Source organism: Chenopodium quinoa, unplaced genomic scaffold, assembly GCF_001683475.1.
Source record: "Chenopodium quinoa cultivar QQ74 unplaced genomic scaffold, ASM168347v1, whole genome shotgun sequence".
Lineage (NCBI taxonomy): Eukaryota > Viridiplantae > Streptophyta > Magnoliopsida > Caryophyllales > Amaranthaceae > Chenopodium > Chenopodium quinoa.
In genome coordinates, this window is record NW_018742903.1 from 134,879 (window position 1) to 157,337 (window position 22,459).

The 22,459-nt window shown below is 34.8% G+C and overlaps 1 protein-coding gene and 1 long non-coding RNA gene across 2 annotated transcripts; both read right to left on the reverse strand.

The window, feature by feature from the left end:
* Nucleotides 1-1,636: 1,636 nt before the first annotated feature.
* On the reverse strand, nucleotides 1,637-5,184 carry LOC110727176. Its single transcript, XR_002512495.1, has 3 exons — nucleotides 4,855-5,184; nucleotides 2,433-2,503; nucleotides 1,637-2,324 (listed from the first exon to the last, which is right to left on the reverse strand). It is a non-coding gene; the product is annotated as an uncharacterized LOC110727176 (long non-coding RNA).
* Nucleotides 5,185-9,808: 4,624 nt separating this feature from the next.
* Nucleotides 9,809-18,013, reverse strand: LOC110727178 (calcium-binding mitochondrial carrier protein SCaMC-1-like). The gene is made up of 4 exons (XM_021906730.1): nucleotides 16,827-18,013; nucleotides 10,971-11,756; nucleotides 10,798-10,888; nucleotides 9,809-10,404 (listed from the first exon to the last, which is right to left on the reverse strand). Exons 1-4 carry the CDS (start codon nucleotides 17,245-17,247, stop codon nucleotides 10,227-10,229), a joined length of 1,476 nt encoding a protein of 491 aa, XP_021762422.1. The 5' UTR covers nucleotides 17,248-18,013; the 3' UTR covers nucleotides 9,809-10,226.
* Between the last annotated feature and the right edge of the window lie 4,446 nt (nucleotides 18,014-22,459).

A 22,459-nucleotide genomic window follows, 5' to 3' on the forward strand; every position in this document is an offset into this window, starting at 1 on the left:
GAAGCAGTAAGATGTTTTTTTTTTTTTTTTTCTATTTTTTTTTTTAAAATTCAATGAGTTTCAATAACATTATTTGTATGTGTTTTATCGTGAATTTTGTTGTTAGTGTGGTCAATTTAGGGTTCTTAATAGTGAAATTTCGGATTACCTACTAATTGTTGTTATGTCATCCATGGTGTTGTATGTTTTGATGACAACTTTTTGAATGCACACTAACTGTTTGACAAAATGCTTCAATGAATTCTATTATTTAATCAATTTCAAATGTAGAAAGAAACCAAGTAAAAGTAAATTGAAAGACTAAACTTATGATTTATAATATATATGAGCAATCAAAATTAGAGGGAGTGTAGATGGTTGGGAATTCATTGAGCCAACACTTCAGGAGCTAGAATCTAAGATGAGTGAAGTTAGTTTTGCCTAATTTGATTTTTTTTCCTGTAATCAACATTAATTGATTGTGGTTGAGTTGGCAGCTCAAATGGATGGATGTAACATTGTGGCCAATTGTCAGAAATTTTCTCTTTAAACAAAACAATTTTCTTCTATTGTTTCCTCTTTTCATTTTTTTGAATGCTACTTGTATAATTTTGGTGATTAAAATGCATTAAAAGTAAACTAAAATTATTTAAATGTAAATTAAATCACTTTAAAAGTAAAATAATTTCTTGGAAGAGAGTGGGATGTTATCTTAATGCTTCTATAGAGGGGGATGTCAGGACTTTTCTTTAGAAAACATAATTCTCTTTGGCCCTATTCCTAGTGAGCTTGGATATATAACTAAGAATAATATAAGATGGCTCTACTTATACATTACTTGTCTCTGGCAAGATTCCTCATGAGCTCGATTTTCTACCTAAATAGGAGGTTCTTATAATAGGGGACAACTTGCTTGGTGGGGATGTCCCCAAATGTATTGGCAACTTGATTGAACTGAAAAGTTCTTAGGCATTGATTATTGGTCGTTGAATGGAAGTGTCCCATTTGAGATAGATAAGCTAAAGAAATAGGAGTCTCTTTATTTGCAACAGAGCGCTCTTACGAGTCCAATTCCAAGAGAGATTATTAGTGAATGTGAAAAGCCAACTATTTTTTGCAACCTCCAACAATATGCTCTAAGGAGATGTACCTGCATCAGTTTTTGCCAGCAATATTTTTTCTGGTACTCTTCCTACAGAGTTGGGAAGTTTGCAAGAATTGAATTACTTGAATCTGCTCGAAAATAGATTAAGTGGTGCCATCCCCTCATAAGTTAAGTCTTCTGCAAAAGCTAAACTTATCAAGAAATAACCACTCAGGATCTCTCAAGCTCTTAACTTGAAAATTAAAGAACCATGAGGATCTTGTCCTCTTGGATAATCACTTTGATGGTGATATTCAAGGGCGCTTCTGCATGAATGATTCAATGTTGCAGATCTTTTCTCTTTCAAGAAATGTTTTCTCAGGTGCTAAAAAGAATCTAAAGTGAAAAAAGACTTATAAACCTATTAGCTCAAGTGGTAGAGCACTATGCAAATGCATAGAGGTGTAGGTTCGAATCCTATATAGGTTATCTCTAAAAGTAAATATAACACATCTTAAAGTTATTCAAATTACCACAAAAGTAAATATAAGTAACTAAAAGGTAATCAAAATATGTCAATATCGGCAATATGACAGCAGTACAAATGTAGTTTTTTTGAAGATGGATATGCAACTTATGTTCTAGTGCATTGATTTTAAAAGGTTCAATTCACAACAAGATCATAATTAGAGTCCACTGAATGTAGCTCTGACAGGGGTAGTTGATGGTTGTGTTGTTGATTGTGCAAGTGTAGCCATTTGTGGTACATGGGCAGGTTATGTTTAAGGAAAAATTATATTGCTCATACTAAGCATGTAGTGTGAAGTGTGATGCTCTAGTAGCTCAAAATAGAAGCTGTGTAGATTTCAATGCCACTGACTGCTTAAGCATGACAGCATGTCAGATCAGCACATAGCTCAAAGATAGTTACAAGATGTATAAAGGGGCAGTAAGGAGTATAAGGGGGCAGTGGGGAGTAAGGCTTGTGGGTAGAGATTCCCTTCTCGTAATTGCTGGGTGAAGCCGGGTTTGTGCAATGTTAGAGTCAACACTAATGCTGCTATGTTTCCAGGTGTGGTGTGGGGCTTGGTGTTGTACTGATGTATTGCACGATGCTGAGGGCTGCCTTCTCGCAGTGGGTGTATAGTTTAAATTTACTCATGCTAGTAGAGAGTATGGATTGAGGAGGCTCCTCCTTGTGTAATAGATGTTGTTATGCTAGATTCTGCTAGCATTCCTTAATAAAATCTGCTACTGTGTTCTGTCAACAGAAAAAAAAAAAAAAAAAACAAGACGAGAAATACATCCGTTGTCTCTAAAAGTACATAAAAAAGAATAAAAAGTGAATAAAAAGGTCTTTAAAGTAAACCTTTTAGCTCAAGTGGTAAAGCACGATGCGGATGCATAGAGGTGTAGGTTCGATTCATAGGTTCTCTAGAACTGCATATAAAAACACTATAAAGTTATTCAAAATAGCTTAAAAGTAAATAAAAAAAGAACTAAAAAGTAAATCACATTAGCTCTAAAGTATACGAATAATAATTTAGCTTGAAATGATAAATGACTACGGAAACCTTGTTATATCACAAAAACACCGAGTCATTGATTTTCATAGCCTTACAAGATGAGTCAAGTTATAAGAAACAAATATATTGAGTTCAATGTAGAGGTTTTCAAATTTAAAGTAAATAAAACTATATCGAAAGTAAACAAAAGAAAAAAAGAAATCTAGTTATACAAATAAATTAAACTTTAATGCGAAGTCTAATATGTAGATTACACAAATGAACCTATGTGGGATTTGAACCCACATCTTTTGTGCAATTGCACAATGCTCTACCGGTTGAGCTAGTAGGCTAGTGTTTATTTCATACATTTTTTTTTTTAAAAAAAAAACCTCAAAAGTAAATGGAAAAACATCAGAAGTAAATCAAAACATTTATACAGTATACGTAGTACAATCATCACGAGGGGTTTAGAACTTTGGATCATTTCAAATAACTCAAATAGCTAGACTAATAGACCTACATACATACGATACTAATCCACCAGAAAGAAATTCAAAACTTATAACCTTGATTATTTGTTTATCCATTCAAAGTAAAGCTAAATAACTCAAAAGTAAATAAAAAAACTCAAAAAGTAAGAAAAAAATACTCAAAAGTAAATAAAAAAAGCATTTAAAGGTAGCATTTGTTTCCTTAATTTAGGAGAGTCCTATCCATATGTGTTTTCATGTGCTCACAGCCTCCCAGCCTCACACCGCTCACTACACACACACACCCAAACAGCCACACAACTAATATAACAGGGAAATTACCGAGGCATAGAAGAAAAATGGCAGATTAGGGACTGGTGCTGGTTGTACTACTTGCACTTATTCTGTTTATTCTAATGACACTAGGAATGCTGCTTCAACTCCCCGGAAACAACTGGTGGAGTTTGGAAGCTTGCAGACAGTGGAACGTCAATAATAGTCCACACTATCATCTAATTTTGCCTCATCACCATCATCCTCATCACACACAAGCAATCAAGGAATTCAAGGCCATTCAAAGTATTCCAAACTAATTATAAAAATAAAAAAACTAAAACTAAAAGCTAATATATATAAAATAGAATGACAAATGGTGCTAGATTTGAAACCATGTATATCCATCAACTAATTCTTCCTGATCCAGTTAAACCTTCTTAATAGAATGAAGACTACTATATCTTGAGAAATTCAAGGTTACAGAGCAAATTGCACTTTAAGGAGTACCACTGGTGGTGCAGGCATTTGTATTGAGTGTAGTGCAATCACTGGAATGGAATTTCAGCTACCAGGTAATAGTTCTCAGTGGAATTAAAAGGAGGCAGAATAGTGTACTCTCTCTCTGTTTTTTTTTTCTTCCACTAGTCTTTCTCTTCCCATTGTCATTTTTATTACCGTAGCATATGCACAGAAAACTAAAAGAGTCCAGGACACATAACATCTAATTGTAATATACTATTCTTTTTGGTATGAATGAAAGCCCCGTCTAGTTAGCCACACAATTATACATACCCTTGCAAGGATGCCCAGCCCATACAACCACATAACTACACACACCCTCGTAATGCCAAGCTCAAACAGCCACAAAACTACACACACCCTTGTCTAGGATGCCTAGCAGTATAGATGTATTAATCTAGGCTCAACAACTCACAATTCATGCCCTGTGAATGTTAGGCGAATTCAAAAGTAAATAGAAAAAATTCAAAAGTAAATCAAAATATCTTAAAAACAATACCAAAACAACTATGCAAAACTAGTTACAATTTGGGCAAACAACTAGGCTAATCACAGTTGTTCAAATTAATTGTAATGTTGATTATCACACCTAAGCTAGCAACATAGCATAACATTCATTCCATTAAGCTAGTCAGACATTTCATCAAACGCTTAGTGTGCAATAGATTAAAGCAAATAAGAAATAAATTAACCAGAGATACAATAATTCCAATCGAATTCCTAGTTACTAAAATTGAATTTTATAATCTGGGCAGTAAATCATGAAAGAACACAACAAAAAATTGCAATTACAGCACATGCAACAATCAAAATTCACAAATAAATCAAACAAAAACTAGCAAAAAACCCCCAAATTTCGACTATTTAATCTGATTATAAAATGCAAAAACACTAATTAATCAAATGAAATTAAAAATAGCAAAAACCCTAAATTCAAACTCGAATTAATCGAAACCAAATCGAGCAAACTTAAACTGAAGCGAGCAATCAACATACTAATAGATCGAAATTTGCGTACCTTAACAGAAACACGCTAGAATTTGATGAACAAAAGCGAAGAAATCGTGAGCGAACCCAAGAAAATCGCCTTAGATCACAGAGAATTTGGAGGAAGAGAGAGAAAGCATGAAGAAGAGAGAGAAAGTGAATCAGAACGGTGGATATGTTTGGGTATAATTCAATAATTTACCAAAATGTCATTACTAAGTTAAAAACGCGGACAACATCTCAGCCGTTGGATCAAATGAATCAAGGGTTCAGATTAGTTCTTAGTTCTCATCATTCACCTTAATTCTCACATAATCTCAGTTCTATATATATATAATACAAAACTCATATTGTCATGTACTCAAATTCCTTTGTGAATTGCTAATTTGAGTGACTTTGATCATTTTGTAGACAGTGCTTGCTTTGCTCATCCTTTGTTTGATTTATGGTAAAGTAATTTTCTTGTTTAACAATGTCAATTAATTTCTTTATTTTTTTTTTTTGTTTTTCTAAATATACTATATATAAGTTTTTAAATTTCATGGAGAAAAGATGGAAAATTCTACACGGTGACCTCATAAATTCAGCTCGAACTTTTTTCCAACTCTCTTATGTGGCACCAAGGTTTAGAAAAATTAATCATAGTGCCCTTTTTTAGGTTTATGACTTTTAGTTAAAATGGTTAACCTTTGATTTTTTTTATTAAAAAATTATTTAAATTATATTTTAAAATAATAAAATTAAAAAAAAAATAAAAAAAAAAAGTAAAAAAAAAAAGAAAAAAAAATTCCAAAAATTCCCAGCCACCCCACAAACCCTAACCTTGCCGGAATTCGGCCAGTCACCAACTCCCGACCACCGAAACCACCTCCCAGCCAACCCTCGACCACCGAAACCACCTCCCAGCCAACTCCCGACCTCCAAGTGAAACCACCACCTACGACTCACCTTCGCCCTCTAGTCAACCATCCCAAAACTCACCACAACCAACACCATCTTCTCTAACAATGAAACCCCACCAATTCAAACAACCACAATGCATGCACCAAATCGAACCATCCCACCGAAAGCCTGTACCACCACCCAAACCCCACCAATTCCACCTAATCAAAATCGGCTCAGCAAATCAAAATCTTCATCGTCGTTCGTCTGTGTCATCAGATTTGAGTTCGCAAGTGGGCGGTGGTGCATCTGGGTTTGTGTGAGTCGATTTTTCGAGTTAGGCGGTGGTGGTTTCGAGTTAGGCGGTAAGAATGGTGGCGATTTCAAAGTTTGTGGGAGTGGGTTTTCGTGGGTGATGGCGGCGGTTTAAGGAGGTCATTGGTGGTGCTGGTTTCGCTACTTGCCAGTGGTGGTTTCGCAACTTGTCGGTGGTGGTCGAGAGTTGGTGGTTGGCCGGATTCCGGCAAAGTTAGGGTTTGTGGGGTGGCTGGGAATTTTTTTGTTTTTTTTTTTTTTTATTTTATTATTTTAAAATATAATTTAAATAATTTTTTAATACAAAAAACTCAAAGGTAACCATTTTAACTAAAAAAAGTTGGTCATAAACCTAAAAAAGAGCACTATGGTTAATTTTTCTAAACCTTGGTGCCACTTAAGAGAGTTGGAAAAAAGTTCGTCTTCAACGTAGAAAAGCTAAATTCATGAGGCCACCATGTAGAATTTCCCGAAAAAAGTAAATATGCAATTTTGTGTGTGTGTGTGTGTGTGTGTGTGTGTGTGAAGGTTGAACCTGTTAGTGATGTGTCTAATGTAAATAATAATGTTAAAGATACTAATATAATGTTAATGTTGGTGTTATTGGTGACGTATTGACGTGTTTATTGCAAATAATATTAATGTGATGTAAGTGTAGACACCTAACAATGTCTCCCCGACCAAAATCCGATGATGAGGAAAAATCTTTCATTGCCATTTGGTTCGGCTTTAGTATTGAAATAAAGGAGTACTTGATTTTATATCTAAATCCATTTAATTTAAATTTTCTAGCCCGTGTTTATTTTAATCTTAAGCCCAATCCATTTATTTTAATCCTTATTTTTATTTTCCAAAACAATTTCTAAAAATCGTCAATCCACAAAGCAATTTGAACTTGAAACTAACTTCTAAAAATCTTAAACGCGTTCAAAATCCGTTTTAAACAAATAAATTTTCATAATCAGAACGTGTAAATGACTGATTTAAATAAAACAAGGATTCTAATCTAGCGCGTGGCGACAGTTTTGTCGCGTGATGCCAGATCTTGTCGCTCAGCGACGTTTCTATGTCGTCACGCAATAGAAACTGACCTGGTGCGATGGTTTTTCTGATTTAGACGATGCAATTTTTTTTTTTTTTTTTTTTATCTTTTTTCCCGTTCTTTTTCTATAAATGTCGTGGCCTTTCGTGGGTTACGGGCATTGTTTTTGTGATCATATTCTCCTTAATACTTTGATTTTTTTAATCTCCCATACTTCTAATCTTTCAAAATTCCTCCTTCAAGTGCTCTTAGACATCAATACTTCACCCAAAACTCTACCGACGGTCCACGGCGTGAAAGGTTGATCATAAACCTTGTTTAATTTGTTTTATTTATGTTAATTTAATTCTTTCGATTTATATATTTTATTGAAGGTTACTAACAGTTTATTCATGTTGTAGTTGCAAGGTTTCGCAATCAAAGTAAGTAGATTTAATTATTCCTTTGTTAAATAAATTATACAATATTTGTTATTGCTAGCATCATGCTTAGCATTCTTATTTTTAATTATTAGTATCATGTTTAGGGGTTATAATATTCTTGTTAGTATAATGCCTAGGATTTTATTAATAATTAGTTAGTATCATGTTTAGGATGATTTTAATTCGTTATCTAATTATTATCTAGTTGCTTCCAATATTTTTATGCATGGTTATTTAATATATTTGATTATACTCCGTATTATTATTTTGATCACCTATATTGCATGTTTAATTGGGAATGAATATGTAATTGAAGATCACGCCTAATAAGATAATTTGGACAACTGGTGTAGGTTCTTATTAATCTTGTTGCTAAATTCAAGTGATCACAATAATTAGATTTATGTGTGCATTAAATATTCAGATCAACTGACTTAGGTTAATTAGTTTGGAGCGAATTGAATCTTGTTTGTATGTCTTTTGGGTTGCAATTAATATATGTCGCTATAAGAATCGAGTAGAAGACAATACGGGTGACATTGGGTTCATGACTCAATTCATACCATCATCCTTGAATATCCGGAAATGGTTCAGGATCACTATGGAGTTAGTAATCTCATGGATTGTGAATGGGGTGTATCCTTCATAGATTAAATTGTTGTTGCCTTCTGTTTTGTCACTTTTCGTGGTTGCCTTTAATGATCCATGAACGATCTACAAGTTCCTTAAAAATTTGTTGGCGGCTCCTTACTTTTTGTCCCTATCGTTATATATCAAATCCAACTTCCTATGATTGCCAAGCTTATTCACGTATGCTCCACGTAGGCGCACTTCGAGCGACACCTACAATAAGTAATAGATGACTGATTAAAATATGTACAAGTATAATTTTTAAATTATTAAGGGCCCAATTTTATTTTAGAACAGGGCCCCATAATCACTAAGACGACCCTGTTTTGGACTAAGAGAACTCATGACCTGGGCTACAATAATAGTTTATATTTACAAAAAGAGAGAGTTTTTTTTTTTTTTTTTTTTTGGTCCCAAAGCTTGCTTGGAAGGAATAAACCTGGAGACTCGAGTATCTAAATTGGTTAGACATGACTACATGAGTCAATTAGTTGTAATTTGAGTGCATTTTTATTGGTACCGTGGTTATCAATCTAGAATAAATTACCCTTTCCATCCTAACTTCCAACAAAAACTCTTTCTTAAGTTCTCCTTTTGAGTTAGGATTCTCCACCATATATAAAAATCTTTTGATTTGGAATTTTAATAAAAAAAAAGGATGAAATGTTAAGGAGTTTTCTCTTATGACATTTACCCATAAACATTTGGATCCGAGATTATTTTCCAACCTATTTTTTCCATAAAGCCTTTGTTAAGCAACATTGTTCAGCAAAGCTCTACTCCACCAACATTAACGATTTCTTAGCCTCTAATAGCTTGAGATTTCAATGACTCTAATAATGTCCGTTGATTTTAAGTTGTGCTTCAATGGTACCATCACAATACCAACAAAGAAGTCTTCCGGTACCAACAAAGTTTATTGCGTTTGTTGGTACTAATAAATAAGTATTTTGGTACTAAAATGGTCTATTTAAGCACAATTCAATACCAACAAAAGTTGTTAGAATTCTTGAAAACTCAAGCTATTAAGGCAGAGAATTTCCCAACTTTTTTAGGTTTGCTAAGTTTATCCAATGCTATTAAAGGGATGCTACTTTTATCTTTGTTTTGCATCTAAAGAAATTATGATTATGCGAGTAACTTAGTCGCCGTTTTATTTGGTAGAAAAATAGAAATGCACACACGAGGGGAGAGCCTCGAGATTACTTTGTATAGGCATATGTCTTCCCGCTTTTGATAGGAAACTCCCATCGTTGGATTCTTTGTTCTCTAACATCACTTTGAAGTATTTTTTAGAGGATAATATAAGCTTAATTAAACTCCTAATCGGAGAAAGGTAGAAGAGCACACACATGAAAGGAGAGCTTCAAGATTGCTCTGTATAGGCGTATGTCTTCCTACTTTTGATAGGAAGCTCCCATCATTGGATTTTTTGTTCTCTGACACTTCTTTGAAGTCTTTTTTTAAAGGATAATAAGAGATCAAACAAATCCCTAATGGGACACGGTAATTGCTTACCCTGTTACCCACCCTCCCCTTGGTAAGTCATAATTCCAGTGTCAATTTTTAGCAATGTAAATGTCTGCGCCTACCAAACAAGGGAAATCATTTCCATGGAATTTCACAAGGAAAGTAACCCATTAAAAAAAAAAAAAACGTTAATGGGAAATTAATTCCTATGTGAACCAAACAAGTAAAAGGTATGATGATTAACTATTATGGCCTGCAAGCAACAAGGGCTTAAGAGGAGGCATAAAAGCTGTCTATAAAGCAGTGCGAATTCAAAGGGAGTGGAATACACTTGCTGTTCTTATGAGCGCAGACTTCCTCAAGTGACTACAAAATTGGTTATCAGCTGTTTCTATTATACTGCTGATCATACAACGATCATGATGACACATTAACTGAGCACGGAGATATTCAAATCGCTAATACACAATTCTACCACGAAATCTAGAAGGGACTTTGGGGTATGTATTTAATTGAAACAATCATATATCAACTCAATAAGAACCATTATTCTTGGTCATCCATGTATTGAAGCATCAGTATAGCCAATATCATACCGATTTGTTAGCCATGTCAAGGGAAAACATCTAGCAAAGCTATATCTTATTCAAGCTCCAGCCGCTTCTTCATGGCCTCATAGACCAGATAAGTAATACTTGCAGATGGAATCACTTTTAAAAGGTTGGGAAACAATCCTTTGTAAAATCCTCTTAATCTTTCCTTCTGAAAAGTGGTCCAGAAAACCTCAGACATCCCAGCTTTTGACTGGCTAGCTTGCATTCTGTAAACAGGAATCACATTAGGGTTTATTAGAACTTCTATTTGGATCCGAAAGACTGGTAACTAGGCATCAAATGGGATCATATAAAGGGCTGAAATATGACATTGTTACAAAATTTAGAAGTAAAACAAAATGAACATCCATAAATTAAGATGATAATCATCCTAGGGGAAAAAGGGCCAAGGGGGTAAGGTATGGCAGCTAAATCCTCCTCTTTTAACTCTCCTTCACTTCCTTTTTATTCACCGAACCATTCTAATAACATTACAAGATTTACAACATTAGATAATACATTCTAAATTTCTAATAACATTATAACATGTATATCCAAACTAACAAATAATAACCATTTCATATATTGAAAAGGTTTGGCAATAGAAATCAGATACTTACCTTGTCCTGACAACTTGCAATGGGTAGACACAAGTTGCTCCCACAGCACCAGATATAGTTCCACAACCCAATTGCACAAGAGGTCCAGGTTCTACAGAGATTATTAAAGGTTCAATTTGAAGTATGAACTAACAAAATAAGTAAATACTTTAAGCAACTAACTAACAGCTTACCACTATCTTGGAGAATATGTATTTTAGCCAAATCCTTCAGTGTTTCATAAGCAGCAAGATCAATGCCAGCATAAGGAACGATTCCCAGGAGAGATGGGACAAGGCCCTTGTAGAAAGCTCGTAACCCTTCTTTCACCCATATATCTTTTGCTAATGTACCTATTCTAGGAACTTTTCCATCCAGACATTCAAATGTCTGCAACCGCGTCTTCACAAGATCAATTGGATAAATTGTGGTCTGTGCAACAGCGCCAGCTAAACCACCAGCAACAAGGCGACCCATACCACCAATATCGGCCTTTTCTCCTCCTCTAGCATCCATTATGACTCCTTTAAGCAATTCATATGTGTAAAATCTGATAGCGCTTTCAGGTGCCACTTTCACAACATTTAATCCATTACCTCGAAAAAATGCAGGAATTTTCCCTTCTTTCCATATTTTCCTTACTTCTGGCATAATACGAGCATCCTTTGTCTGAACTTGTAAAACAACTTTCAAACGATCCAAAGGAGCAGTAGCGGTACGGGACGCAGCACCTGCAATACCTCCTGCAATTAAATATCTGCCAGCATGAACATGCTTGCTGACTCCCTCTGGTATAACAGTTTGTTCGCCAATATCAACAAGGCAGACCCTTTCCCAGTAATGATAGATATTTGCAATTGTTACTTCATGAGGATAAAGTAAAAGGAAGTCTCGCCATTCTTCAAAGGTTATAACACCATCATTATCCTTATCCACACGCTCAACAAACAGAGCAAGTTCCTCATCATTGATCTCGATCCCTACATAAGAAAGACTGCTGTGGCTTATAGGATGAACAGCAAACAAACACAATTTACAGCTCAAGGAATAAATGAACAAATAATAAACCAAAGAAGCAGCAAACACCATAAACTTAAACGGAAATTAAATCTAGGAGCTTCAAAATGTTAACTCTTATCTGAATTGTTTTAACCTTATACTAGATGTACAGACATGACATTACACACGGAAACCTCTTCAAGATGATATGTACTCTACGACTACTCGTATGACCCAAACTATCACAAGTAGGTTGAATATGCTCCCATAGTATACTGGCTTTAATTTACAGATATTGGATTATACTTCCAATAAATTAGTGATTTATCTTTAGTCAACTCAATGCAAAAAGATGGGAAAAGCTTATAAAACAACACAAACTCCTGGCAGAAAATGCACTTCACTGTAATTGTAACTCAATACCTGTTTACAGCAAAGATTTTGAAAAAAAAAAAAAAAAAAAAAAACATAAGCAGATGATGAGAATAACATACCACTCTGACCTGAAGGTTAAAAGAAGCTAGAAAATGAGCTAAGAAGGAGCAGTGAAAAGCTGTCCCCCACTCTTTCTCCATGTACTTAATTTAAAAACACAAAATCATGAGTACATAAGATTTCCAGCCAAAGCTTAATCAAAAGTTTTGTTAATTTGAATGGATATAAGGATTTATACTCCATATGTAAATTTCAATGAAAACACCAGATGCCATATGAGATCTCTACATCTATCAGTTTCTCACATTATATGGCACCCATACTTCTTCCCGCGAAAACTCGGAATTTGCTTTAGCGCTAAGTCTGCAGATCTTAAGCACCCTAACACCAAGTTTAAATAGAGATAAATGGAAGGAAAGAAAGAGAAGAGAAAAGGAGGGAATTATCATCCCTTATTTGGATAGCATATGGAAGGACGGGAAAGGAGGGAATTTGATTCATTTTCCTTCTTCTTTAATAAACCAAATCTTTCCAATATTGGAAAGAAAATAGAAGCTCACACTCTCCCTCCCCTTTATTTCCTTACCCTTCTTTATACTTCCCTTCCCTACCTTTCCTTTCATAATTGCTATCCAAACATAGAGCAATAGAAACAGGGGGCAAAAAGAAGAGAGGGGGGGGGGACCAAGCTGTGCCATGACCAAGGCAACGGCTACTAGTACTAGCTAATATGATTTCAGCTTTACATGTATTCTCAAAAGGTAAGCTATGAATAGAATAGGTAATAGTGGTTCATTGTAATACTAATGAGCTGATTCTATGGTGTGTATATATTTAAGAAAACCAAATGAACCAATCCAGTCCAAGTTGCATGCTTTGCTATAGCAGCACCACTCCAAAATAGCATTGATCCCATACAAAACTGGAGGTACATTTGATTTCTACATCTCCCCCAAAAAAATAAAAAAATAAATAAACAAAATAAAATAAATAGATTTCTCTGCAAATCATGGTATCATCTCATCTTAGCAATCAGCATTATTCTCATGTAGCATATTCCTCAAGATCTTTGAATGCAAGTGAAACCAGTTAAACCAAATTATGCTGCAAGAAATGGTTCTACATTTTTGTTCCCTTTCCATAAAGGCATACTCAAGGGCTGGTGCAAATTGAATCTTATAAGATATGTTGCCTTAAGTAATCTTCTTAGTGTTGGTCGTTAGACACCCCAACATTAACATGAGGTCTAAACCCAACAACTTAATTTACAGTTGAACATCATCATTAACCACTTATTGATGGGTAAATAATATAAAACAGGGAAAAGAGGAGAAACAGTTGAAGATTTTAACAAGCACTAGCAAACAAGTTAGCCTATGTACCGGAAAATAATTACATCCCTATCTTCTTTTAAAAAGTTTGAAATAACCAAGGGTGGAGCTGGATGGGGGGGGGGGGGGCTGGCAGGGGCCGCTCAATCCCTCAGCCCATTTTTTTTTTAATATGGCCCCCTTTAAACTTTAAGATTATATACTATTGAACTCCCTTTTATTACATATCATGCTCTTGGTTCACTGGTAAGTGATTGTAATTTTTACACAAGGGTGGCAGGTTCGAGTAATCATAAGGTCAAAAACGTGTTTTATTTTTTATTTTTTATTACTAATGTTTTATAGAAAACATTAAAAATAAACAAATTACCACTATCTTTTTCCACTTTCTAGACTCTTCAATAGTTCAATGTCGTTAGTTCATACTTGATGCTTCGTCTTCTTCTTCTTTTTTTTTTAAATTTTTTTTTCCCCACTAATTTGCTTAAACTTTCTTCAATTCCTCTTTTATTTTTTTCACTTTCTTGAATCAACACCTCTATAAGATATCAAAATTCAATTTTCTATATTCAAAACCAATTATCAAGAGGATTACAATTTCAACCCTAGAAATTCACCTTAATTGAATTGGTATGTTTTCTTTGATTCTTCCTTTATTTTAACTAGTTTCATTCACAGTTATTGTTTTAGTATGATGTATGTGACTTTTTTATAAATTTTGTGAGGAATTTGTTTGATTCATGACTTGCCCTTTTTTTTAAGTCTTTAATTATGCTTAACTGCTTATACAACTAATTTTCTATTTTTTTGGGTAATTCTAGACATACTTGATGATAATCTTGTAAGGTTTAACAGCAATGACAAATTGATAATGTTGAAATTTATAAACTACTAGTAGTAGTAGGTGCTGTACATTTATTACAGTAGTATACAGCAATAGAGCATGTCATTATGTTATGTATAATTTGCACGGAAAATGGCAATTGGCAAGATGCTTGCAAAAAAATATGAGTTAGACTCTTTGATTGATGAATTCGCTAGTTTGAAAGTTCATAGGGTACAATTAAAATAGAATTGTTTTTAAAGTTACTTAATACTAAGTGGAATCGGAATATTGGTTTTTGAAGTATACTTTGAATATATATTTTTGCTTTTAAATTTTTTGGTCGATTGGCCCCAGTGGATTTAAAATCCTGCTATGTCCCTGGAAATAACTCTTATGAATAGTGTTTGGACATTATACCCTTTAAAATATTTATTTACTTATTTGCCCTCATTAATGTAATTGTTTTTTTTTAATTCTTAAAAATAATGTGCGGATATTTATACCGTTAAAAATATTTGTTTACATATTTAACTTCATTAATGTTATTAACAACTAAAGTTGTAACATAAGCCAAATCGAAAAAGCTCTCCAAACATGACTAGCTATGGCGCACGCTTCACGCAAGCTAGCCGCCCTAGTTAAAACAAAAGTCATGCAAAAGTCTTCTATAATCTAGGGGTAAATTGAGCAAGAAAAAATGCAAGTTGACGTCCTCCAAATTATGGTAACTTGATCTGCAGTAGATATGGACACATGGTAATATGGACATTGGACAATGGTAAAGTTAGGCATTGGTGTTAAGTGATAAATTTGATAATTTTTGGCCCAATTTAATTAGGCATCAAATCCCAAATCCATACCGAATCTCATACTAGCGAATTAGGTAACACTAGAGCATAATAGGTGGTGGTAAGCTATTTGACAAGATTTCACTTAGGAGCTCAGTCATAACGTTCTTTAATTCTTTTTGTAACATTCAAAGTAACTACTTCAGCTTTATCCTTTTGAATTTCATATGATTCTTTTTTGTTTCTCGTCAAACATGTGGCATTTGTTCTGAGGTTAAATTGGAAATGCAATTATGAGAGTATTTGTTGGAGACAAACATATACAAAATATATACAAATATGAATACTTATATCATGTGCACAATTTTTTAGAGACACGGGAACATGGCATTTCAGATGCTATCAGCCTATCATATGTACCCATATCTAAAACTCATAGCATAAGCGACTCTTCCCATCCACAATACTATAGTCACTTGTAGACTTTTCTAAAACCCAAGGACTACCCTCTCTCTCTCTCTCTCTCTCTCTCTCCCTCTTCAGTTATCAAATAACGTAAGCTACTCAGTTGAGTAAACTGCATAAGTTGCTGTGCCTTAATGAAGGAAATTAGTAGCATACCCACTATGCCAGATCAGGTTATTAATGCTCATGTACACTTAACTGCTATTGGATAAAAATAAATGTAAAATTCAACTTTCAACAGTTCAACACCAGACATAATTATTGAAGCATGATACTAACCACGGACATCTTGCATTTTTTACAGAGACCTCAAGAGTTCAAAATGAATCAACCACAATTAAAAAAAAAGAGAGAAATCTAAAAACAAGTTGACCCTACAAACAATAACTCTGCAAATCGTCAACAAAATTTCAAAAGTAATATTTCACATTATTATTTTTAAGTTAACCATCGTCAAACACTTAAGAAATCTAATTCTAAGCATGGAAACTCCATGAAGCTAATCCAAAATGTACATAAACCACCCTACAACCAAAAACTATGAAGGTGAGCCATAGATGATTGATCTTCGTCACAAGAACTCCCCAACTAAGAAATGAATTTCTTAAAAATCAATGTCATAAATTTTTAAGTAATCCATTACATTTGAGAAATTGCAAGTATGGAACAATTCCATGAAGCTATTTAATAGTCAATTTAATAGATTATTGAATTCAGCAATTGATGACAGTGACAAGGAATAAAAATTCTTTTCAAAAGAACATGCTCCACTTTTCAAGAGTTGGCTGAGACAAGAGAATTTTTTCCATCGCAGTTACATCATATAAACAAAACTCAAACCTAACATATCAACTTTCAGCCCCAGACCTCATGCATAAACCTTGTACCGACATTATAACAATCACTAATTAAGATACCAACTAACAAGAAAAACCTATTAAATAGATACATACTAATTAATACCAAAAACGACAAATGGCCAAGCAAAACAGAACCGTAAGACCAGTATACTAGACATCAAAACAGAGAAAACATAATGTACACCAAGATGATGCCTGATAAGTGAAACATAATCGTAATGAGTTTACAAATAGTCTTTTGATTGTCTATGTTTGGAGCACAATGCCCATTTCGAATTATGCACAATAATATCAGATAAAAGGAACATAATTAAACAAGTACAATGAGATAAACATGTTAGTTTACCTGCTTTGAGAAGTGCATCATAGAGCTCTTCCGGCAAGATACACCCATTATGCTCCACATCAATAGTCTGAAAAATCCGATACAATTCGAGCTCCTTATCATCCATATACCTCCGAAACTCCTCATAATCAACCCGCCCATCTTTATTAGCATCACAAACATGCAAAAGATCCCTAGCATACTTATAATCAGACGGAATCTGCAGCGCAGACAGTCCAGTTTCAATCTGAACATTATCCAAAAACCCGGTACTCGATTTATCAAAAAAACTGAACAAACTACGAATCCGGAGCTCCCTTTCATCCTCAGTTTCTTGAAGAGCCAACAAAACATGATCCATCGAAACCGGCCCCGGTTTCTTCACAGGATTACAACCCTCACATCTCTTCGCATCATTATCTTTCTTAATCTTCCCTTCCATATTCAGAGAAATTTCCTTGTTTTTTTTCGTGTTAATCACAAATTACTTGTACTGTAACACATCTAACATAACAAAACAAAACCCCAATTCATTTATAGCAATAAAACCCGTCAAACAATTTCCCAATTCAATGTCACTCCCAATTCAAACTTCCCATAAGAATAAGGAATCAAAAAACCTAATTCCTCCAAAATTTGACCCTTTCAATTAGAAGGGTCAAATGGAGTTAACTTTATAGAATAATAATAATAATGACAACAAACACCTACCAATTTTCGTAATCATCAAAAATCACGACCTAATTTTAACCGCTCAATCAAATTCAAAACAACAACAATCCAAAATCGATTCAACAGTAAACCGACTCAAACTCGAATCACAAGTCGTCAAAATTCCGACTTTTGAAACCCTTACCAAATACGGAAAGGGGCAATGAATTCAACGACCCAAGTCGAAATCCAAGGTTTAAGGGGTGAATTGAAGGGGAGGAGAAATGGCGGGAGGGAGGTGGGATCTCGACGAGGTCGCCGGAAACAATGGAGGGAGTCAGGTCATTGACGGCGGAGGAAGGGAGGAATTGACGGTGAAGAGAGAGAAAGGAGCATTGAAGAGGAGAGAGAAAAAAGGGGGAATGTAGAAATTGTGATGCTGATTGATCGGAGACAGTGTAAGGTGTATGTATGACGCACAAAGATGGAGGGGGGGGGGGGAAACAAGGAAAGCTATGCTTTCAGATTTTTTATTTTTTTTAATTTATACATTACAAGTGTTACTGTATTAATTTTTTTTATTTTTTTGTTGTTGTTGTTTTTGTTTAATAATAAATAAAAAGGAGTTTTTTTTTTTTTTTCCTCGTATTTTATTTTACATTAATAATTTTGGTTGCTTTCCTCAAAAAAATAAAAAAAATAAAAAAAAATAAAATTGGTTGCTTGAGAAAAAGGAAAAGGGAAGGAGGAAAATAAGATCGTGGAATGTATGAGATGTTGCTGTGGTGGCATATTCTCGATCTTAGTGATGTAACCTGTAGCTTCAAGTTGAGGGATCAAGAGTGTTGTTTCTTCTAGTAACAAAAGTGTTAAGCCCTATTCACTTCATCTTATTTTTACTAAATTGCAAATATTTTTAGGAAAAACGTACTAATATTTGTTTTGTTCTTCTAAAATGCACCCATTTTTAAATCTTTTCAAAATAAACTCAAGTTTGTATTTTTTTTCTCCCATATCAACTCTTGCAGGTCACTTGACCTGTTATACCAGGTTGCAATTCACGTGTCATGTTCTCATTGGTTATTTTTTTATTACAAATTTTTTTTTGATAATAAAAAAAATTACTCCCTCCGTTTTTTTTAAATGTATCACTTGATGATGCGCGGAGTTTTAAGAGAGTAATATAATATTTATGAGTGGGTGAATAACTTATTATAATAAAAGTAAGATGGAGACCATGCAAAAGAAAGTATGTGAGAGTAGATATTTTTATTATTTAAGTGGAGACCAATGGAGAGAGAAAATGATAAAATAATTTGAGTAGGGTTTAAAGTAAGAGAGAGGAATGATAAAATATAGTATAAAGTTACTAAAAATAGAAGTGATGTATTTAAAAAAACACACCCATAAAAGGGAAGTGATGTATTTAAAAAAAACGCAGGGTGTTTGTATTTTTATTTTTAAATCAAATAATTTTTTTTTTAAAAAAAAACCCTCCCATTCCTCCACCACTGCTAGCCCCCCTCCCCTGCTGGCAACCGGCGCCCAACCCATTCCCCCGACGTTGGCGACCTCAACCCCTCTCCCTTCCCCACCCACGGCAGCCAGCCATCCCCTTTCCTATTCCTGCTGCCCCGACACCACCCCTACCCCCCTTTTCACAACCCGAAATGGCCCTCTCCTATTCCCCCACCTCGATTTGACCCCCATCCTCGTCCCCTTACCCAAAACGCCGCATCTAGCCCTATATAACCACCCCGAAAACAAGTATAACGGGTTTCAGGGTTTCGATTTTATCCATTTAGGATGGTTTCAGCGATTTTGGGTGCGGGAAGAGGAGGAAAGGGAGGGGGTGGGGTCGCCAACGCCGAGGGGGGTGGGTTAGACGCCGGCCGCCGGCAAGGGGGTGGGATTGGCTGGCAGTGCGGTGGGGGGAGGAGGGGCTGGCGGTGGTCTGAGTTTTTTTTTTTAATTTTTTAATTTTGTTAATTTTTTAATAAAATAAAGATAATTAAAGGGAAAATAAAGGAAAAGGAAAAAAATAACCGATTGTTCAGGTCACAAATTATTTGGGTTTACTTAGAGAACAAACTTGGTTTATTTTGGGTAAATTTAATAGGTTGGTGCATTTTAGGAGAATGGAGCAAAGGTTGGTTTGTTCTTGTTTAATTTTCCTTATTTTTATTGAATTGAAATTATTTTTGTTAAACTTAAACTATTTTTACTTTATATTTCTTTTTAATATTACTTATTTTTACTTAGCTGAAATTATTTTTACTGAACTGAATTATTTTCAATGAATATTATTTTGTAAGGTGAATTAAACGGGGCCTAATTTGTGCTTCATATCTAATTTTAACCCAAACTAGATAATTTGGTTTAGATTTATTAACTTATATTAAGCGATGTGGAAATATCTTGTAAATTTTTTACTCCCTCTATGTCCGAATAATTGACATATTTGACCTTTTACCACTATTCTGTAGGGATTTAGGTACTCTAAGCGGAATTTCATGAATCATATTCATATGCATTTAAAACAAGATCGCATTCATAACACACAAGAATCACATAATTATACCTTTGAAGCGTGATCTCCACGTAGCAGTTTGATTGACAATTAGGGAGAGAATAGAGCCCCAAGCGTTGCTCTTCTACTTAGTCCACGGGATTCGAATGAGCCGTCCACCAATACTATATTGGTCGAGTGAAGGGGAAACACCACGATCACCACTTTTATGGACAACCGACATCACCGTGAACAACCATCACCACCGAACACACATACTGGCGCAAGGAGGGGAGAGGGCCGTGAGAGAGAGAGAGAGTTTGAGGGGTTGGTTTCGTGTTTGCTAACTCGGGTTTGATTAACAAAAAAATTGTGTATCTGAAACCCTAGGCACCTAGTCTATTTATAATCATATTATAATTAGATTGGGAGCAAAGCCCAAAACCCTCTAACCTACTCTACATGGCCGGCCACCTAGGGGATGAGGCCCAACATGGGCCTCTTCCTCTTATGCTCAATCTAGGCCCTTTGTGTGACTTTATAGGATCCGTTCAATTGGGTTTTGGCCTATTTTACTAGCCCAAAGATCGTTATTACCTCTAGCTATGATATAATGATGACCTAAAAAAACGAACTTAATTATCTCCATAATCTGATCCATCATATACATCTAGTAATTGCACTTGAAGAAGACATAAAACCTTCAATCTCCCACTTGTCTGAGATAAGTGTGCAATGTTCAAATTCCTTAAGTCAATATGTGTCGATTTGATAATATGATTGCATCTCATGTCGAGATCATATTAGTCTACAAATCGTTTCTTGAAACCTGAGTTAGAATTAAAAAAATCAAATGATTATTGAGTAATACATTTGAGCGCAGCCACACATTTCCGAATTCTCCCTCTTTAAGAGACCATGACACATTCCCTAATTAAATAGGTAGACTCATTCCAATCTTGCAGTTACCAAAGCTCCACTCAACTTTTGAAGTAACCAGGAAACACCTTTATAGTCTCCTTTTACGAAATGACGTTTGGATGTACCACAGTTAAATCAATCATTGAATGAATCAGTATTCCACTAATGTCAAAGGAATCCACTCATATATCCGAAAGTTCTATACTTGAACTTCAAAGTAGGTTAATAGTTCGTTCATGCATCATTCATGCATATCCATGTGATTGATCGAGCATCTCTATGCCTCTATAGCCCATGAAACTGCGTTATCCAATCAATCTTACATGCCAGTCCATTTATTGAAATCATTTATGTCCAGTTTAATGATTTCGAACTAGGAACTTAAATAATATATGAATTTAGTTCACCTGTGGGGTTTTATTCACCAAATCACGTTTTGACGATCCCATCAATTCATAATTATTTTGAACATTTTATTTAATATCAAACCTTAATTAAATAAGAGAAATGATAATTTCTTGATTAAACATAATTCTGTAAGTTAATGTATTACTTATGTAATAAGCTTTCTCAAAACAGATATAACTTAAATTGCATAACTTGCTTCAATCCAAGAGCCCTAGTATGACTCTCATGCTTGGGTTGTGGAAGGGGTTTAGTTAGTGGATAAGAGATATTCTCATCCGTATGAAACTTTGCAGATCCTGACATCCCGCCTGCCATCGATCTCTCTAATGAGGTGATACTTCCTCTCAACATGTTTGGATTTGTAATGTGACCCTGGCTCCTTTGATTAGGCAATGGCACCATTGTTAATCCATATTGTCTCCTTAGCTGCTTCTGTCGCAGCCAAATACTCAGATTCTGTCGTGGAGTCTGCGACAGTGCTTTGCTTCGAATTCTTTTAGCTCACTATTCCTTCATTCAGACAGAAAATGTACCAGATCAAAATCTAAAGTCATTTCCGTCTGTTCGGAATTTTACATCCGTATAGCCATTCACAACCAGTTCACTTTTGCCACCATAAACTAGAAACATTCCTTTAGTCCTTCTCAAGTACTTAAGGATGTTCTTAGCAACTTTCCAGTGTACTTTTCCTGGATTTTCTTGAAACCTGCTTCACATTCTCAAGGCATATGCAACATATACATATCATGGCACTGCACGCATAATGGACCTTATTGCCGAGGCATAAGGTACATTACTCATACGCTTCAACTCTACTGGCTTTTGAGTGCACTGAGTTTTACTGCGTGTAATACCATGAGACATAGGAAGGGATCCTCTCTTAGAATCTTGCATCTCGAACCTATCAAGCATCTTATCAACATAAGTCTCTTGACTTAGTCCAATCATCCTTCGAGACCTATCTCGATGGATCTTAATTCCTAATATGTACTTGGCATCTCCCAAGTCTTTCATAGAGAAAACAACTCTTTAACCATGCCTTGACTAACTCAAGCATTGGTATGTCATTCTCCATGAACAGTATGTCATCTACATACAAGACTAAGAAAACTAGGCTGTTCCCACTAGACTTCTTGTATACACAAAGTTCTCTTTTGCTCTTAAG

What these genes read in the sequence shown, in the direction of transcription:
- LOC110727178 (XM_021906730.1), bottom strand. Translation starts at nt 17,247, where the DNA reads ATGGAAGGGAAGATTAAGAAAGATAATGATGCGAAGAGATGTGAGGGT. An exon ending in TGATGCACTTCTCAAAGCAG is followed by an intron (nt 11,757 to 16,826) that starts GTAAACTAACAT and finishes TTTCTTATGTAG; the next exon opens with GGATCGAGATCAATGATGAG. An exon ending in TTGCAAGTTGTCAGGACAAG is followed by an intron (nt 10,405 to 10,797) that starts GTAAGTATCTGA and finishes TCCTGTTTACAG; the next exon opens with AATGCAAGCTAGCCAGTCAA.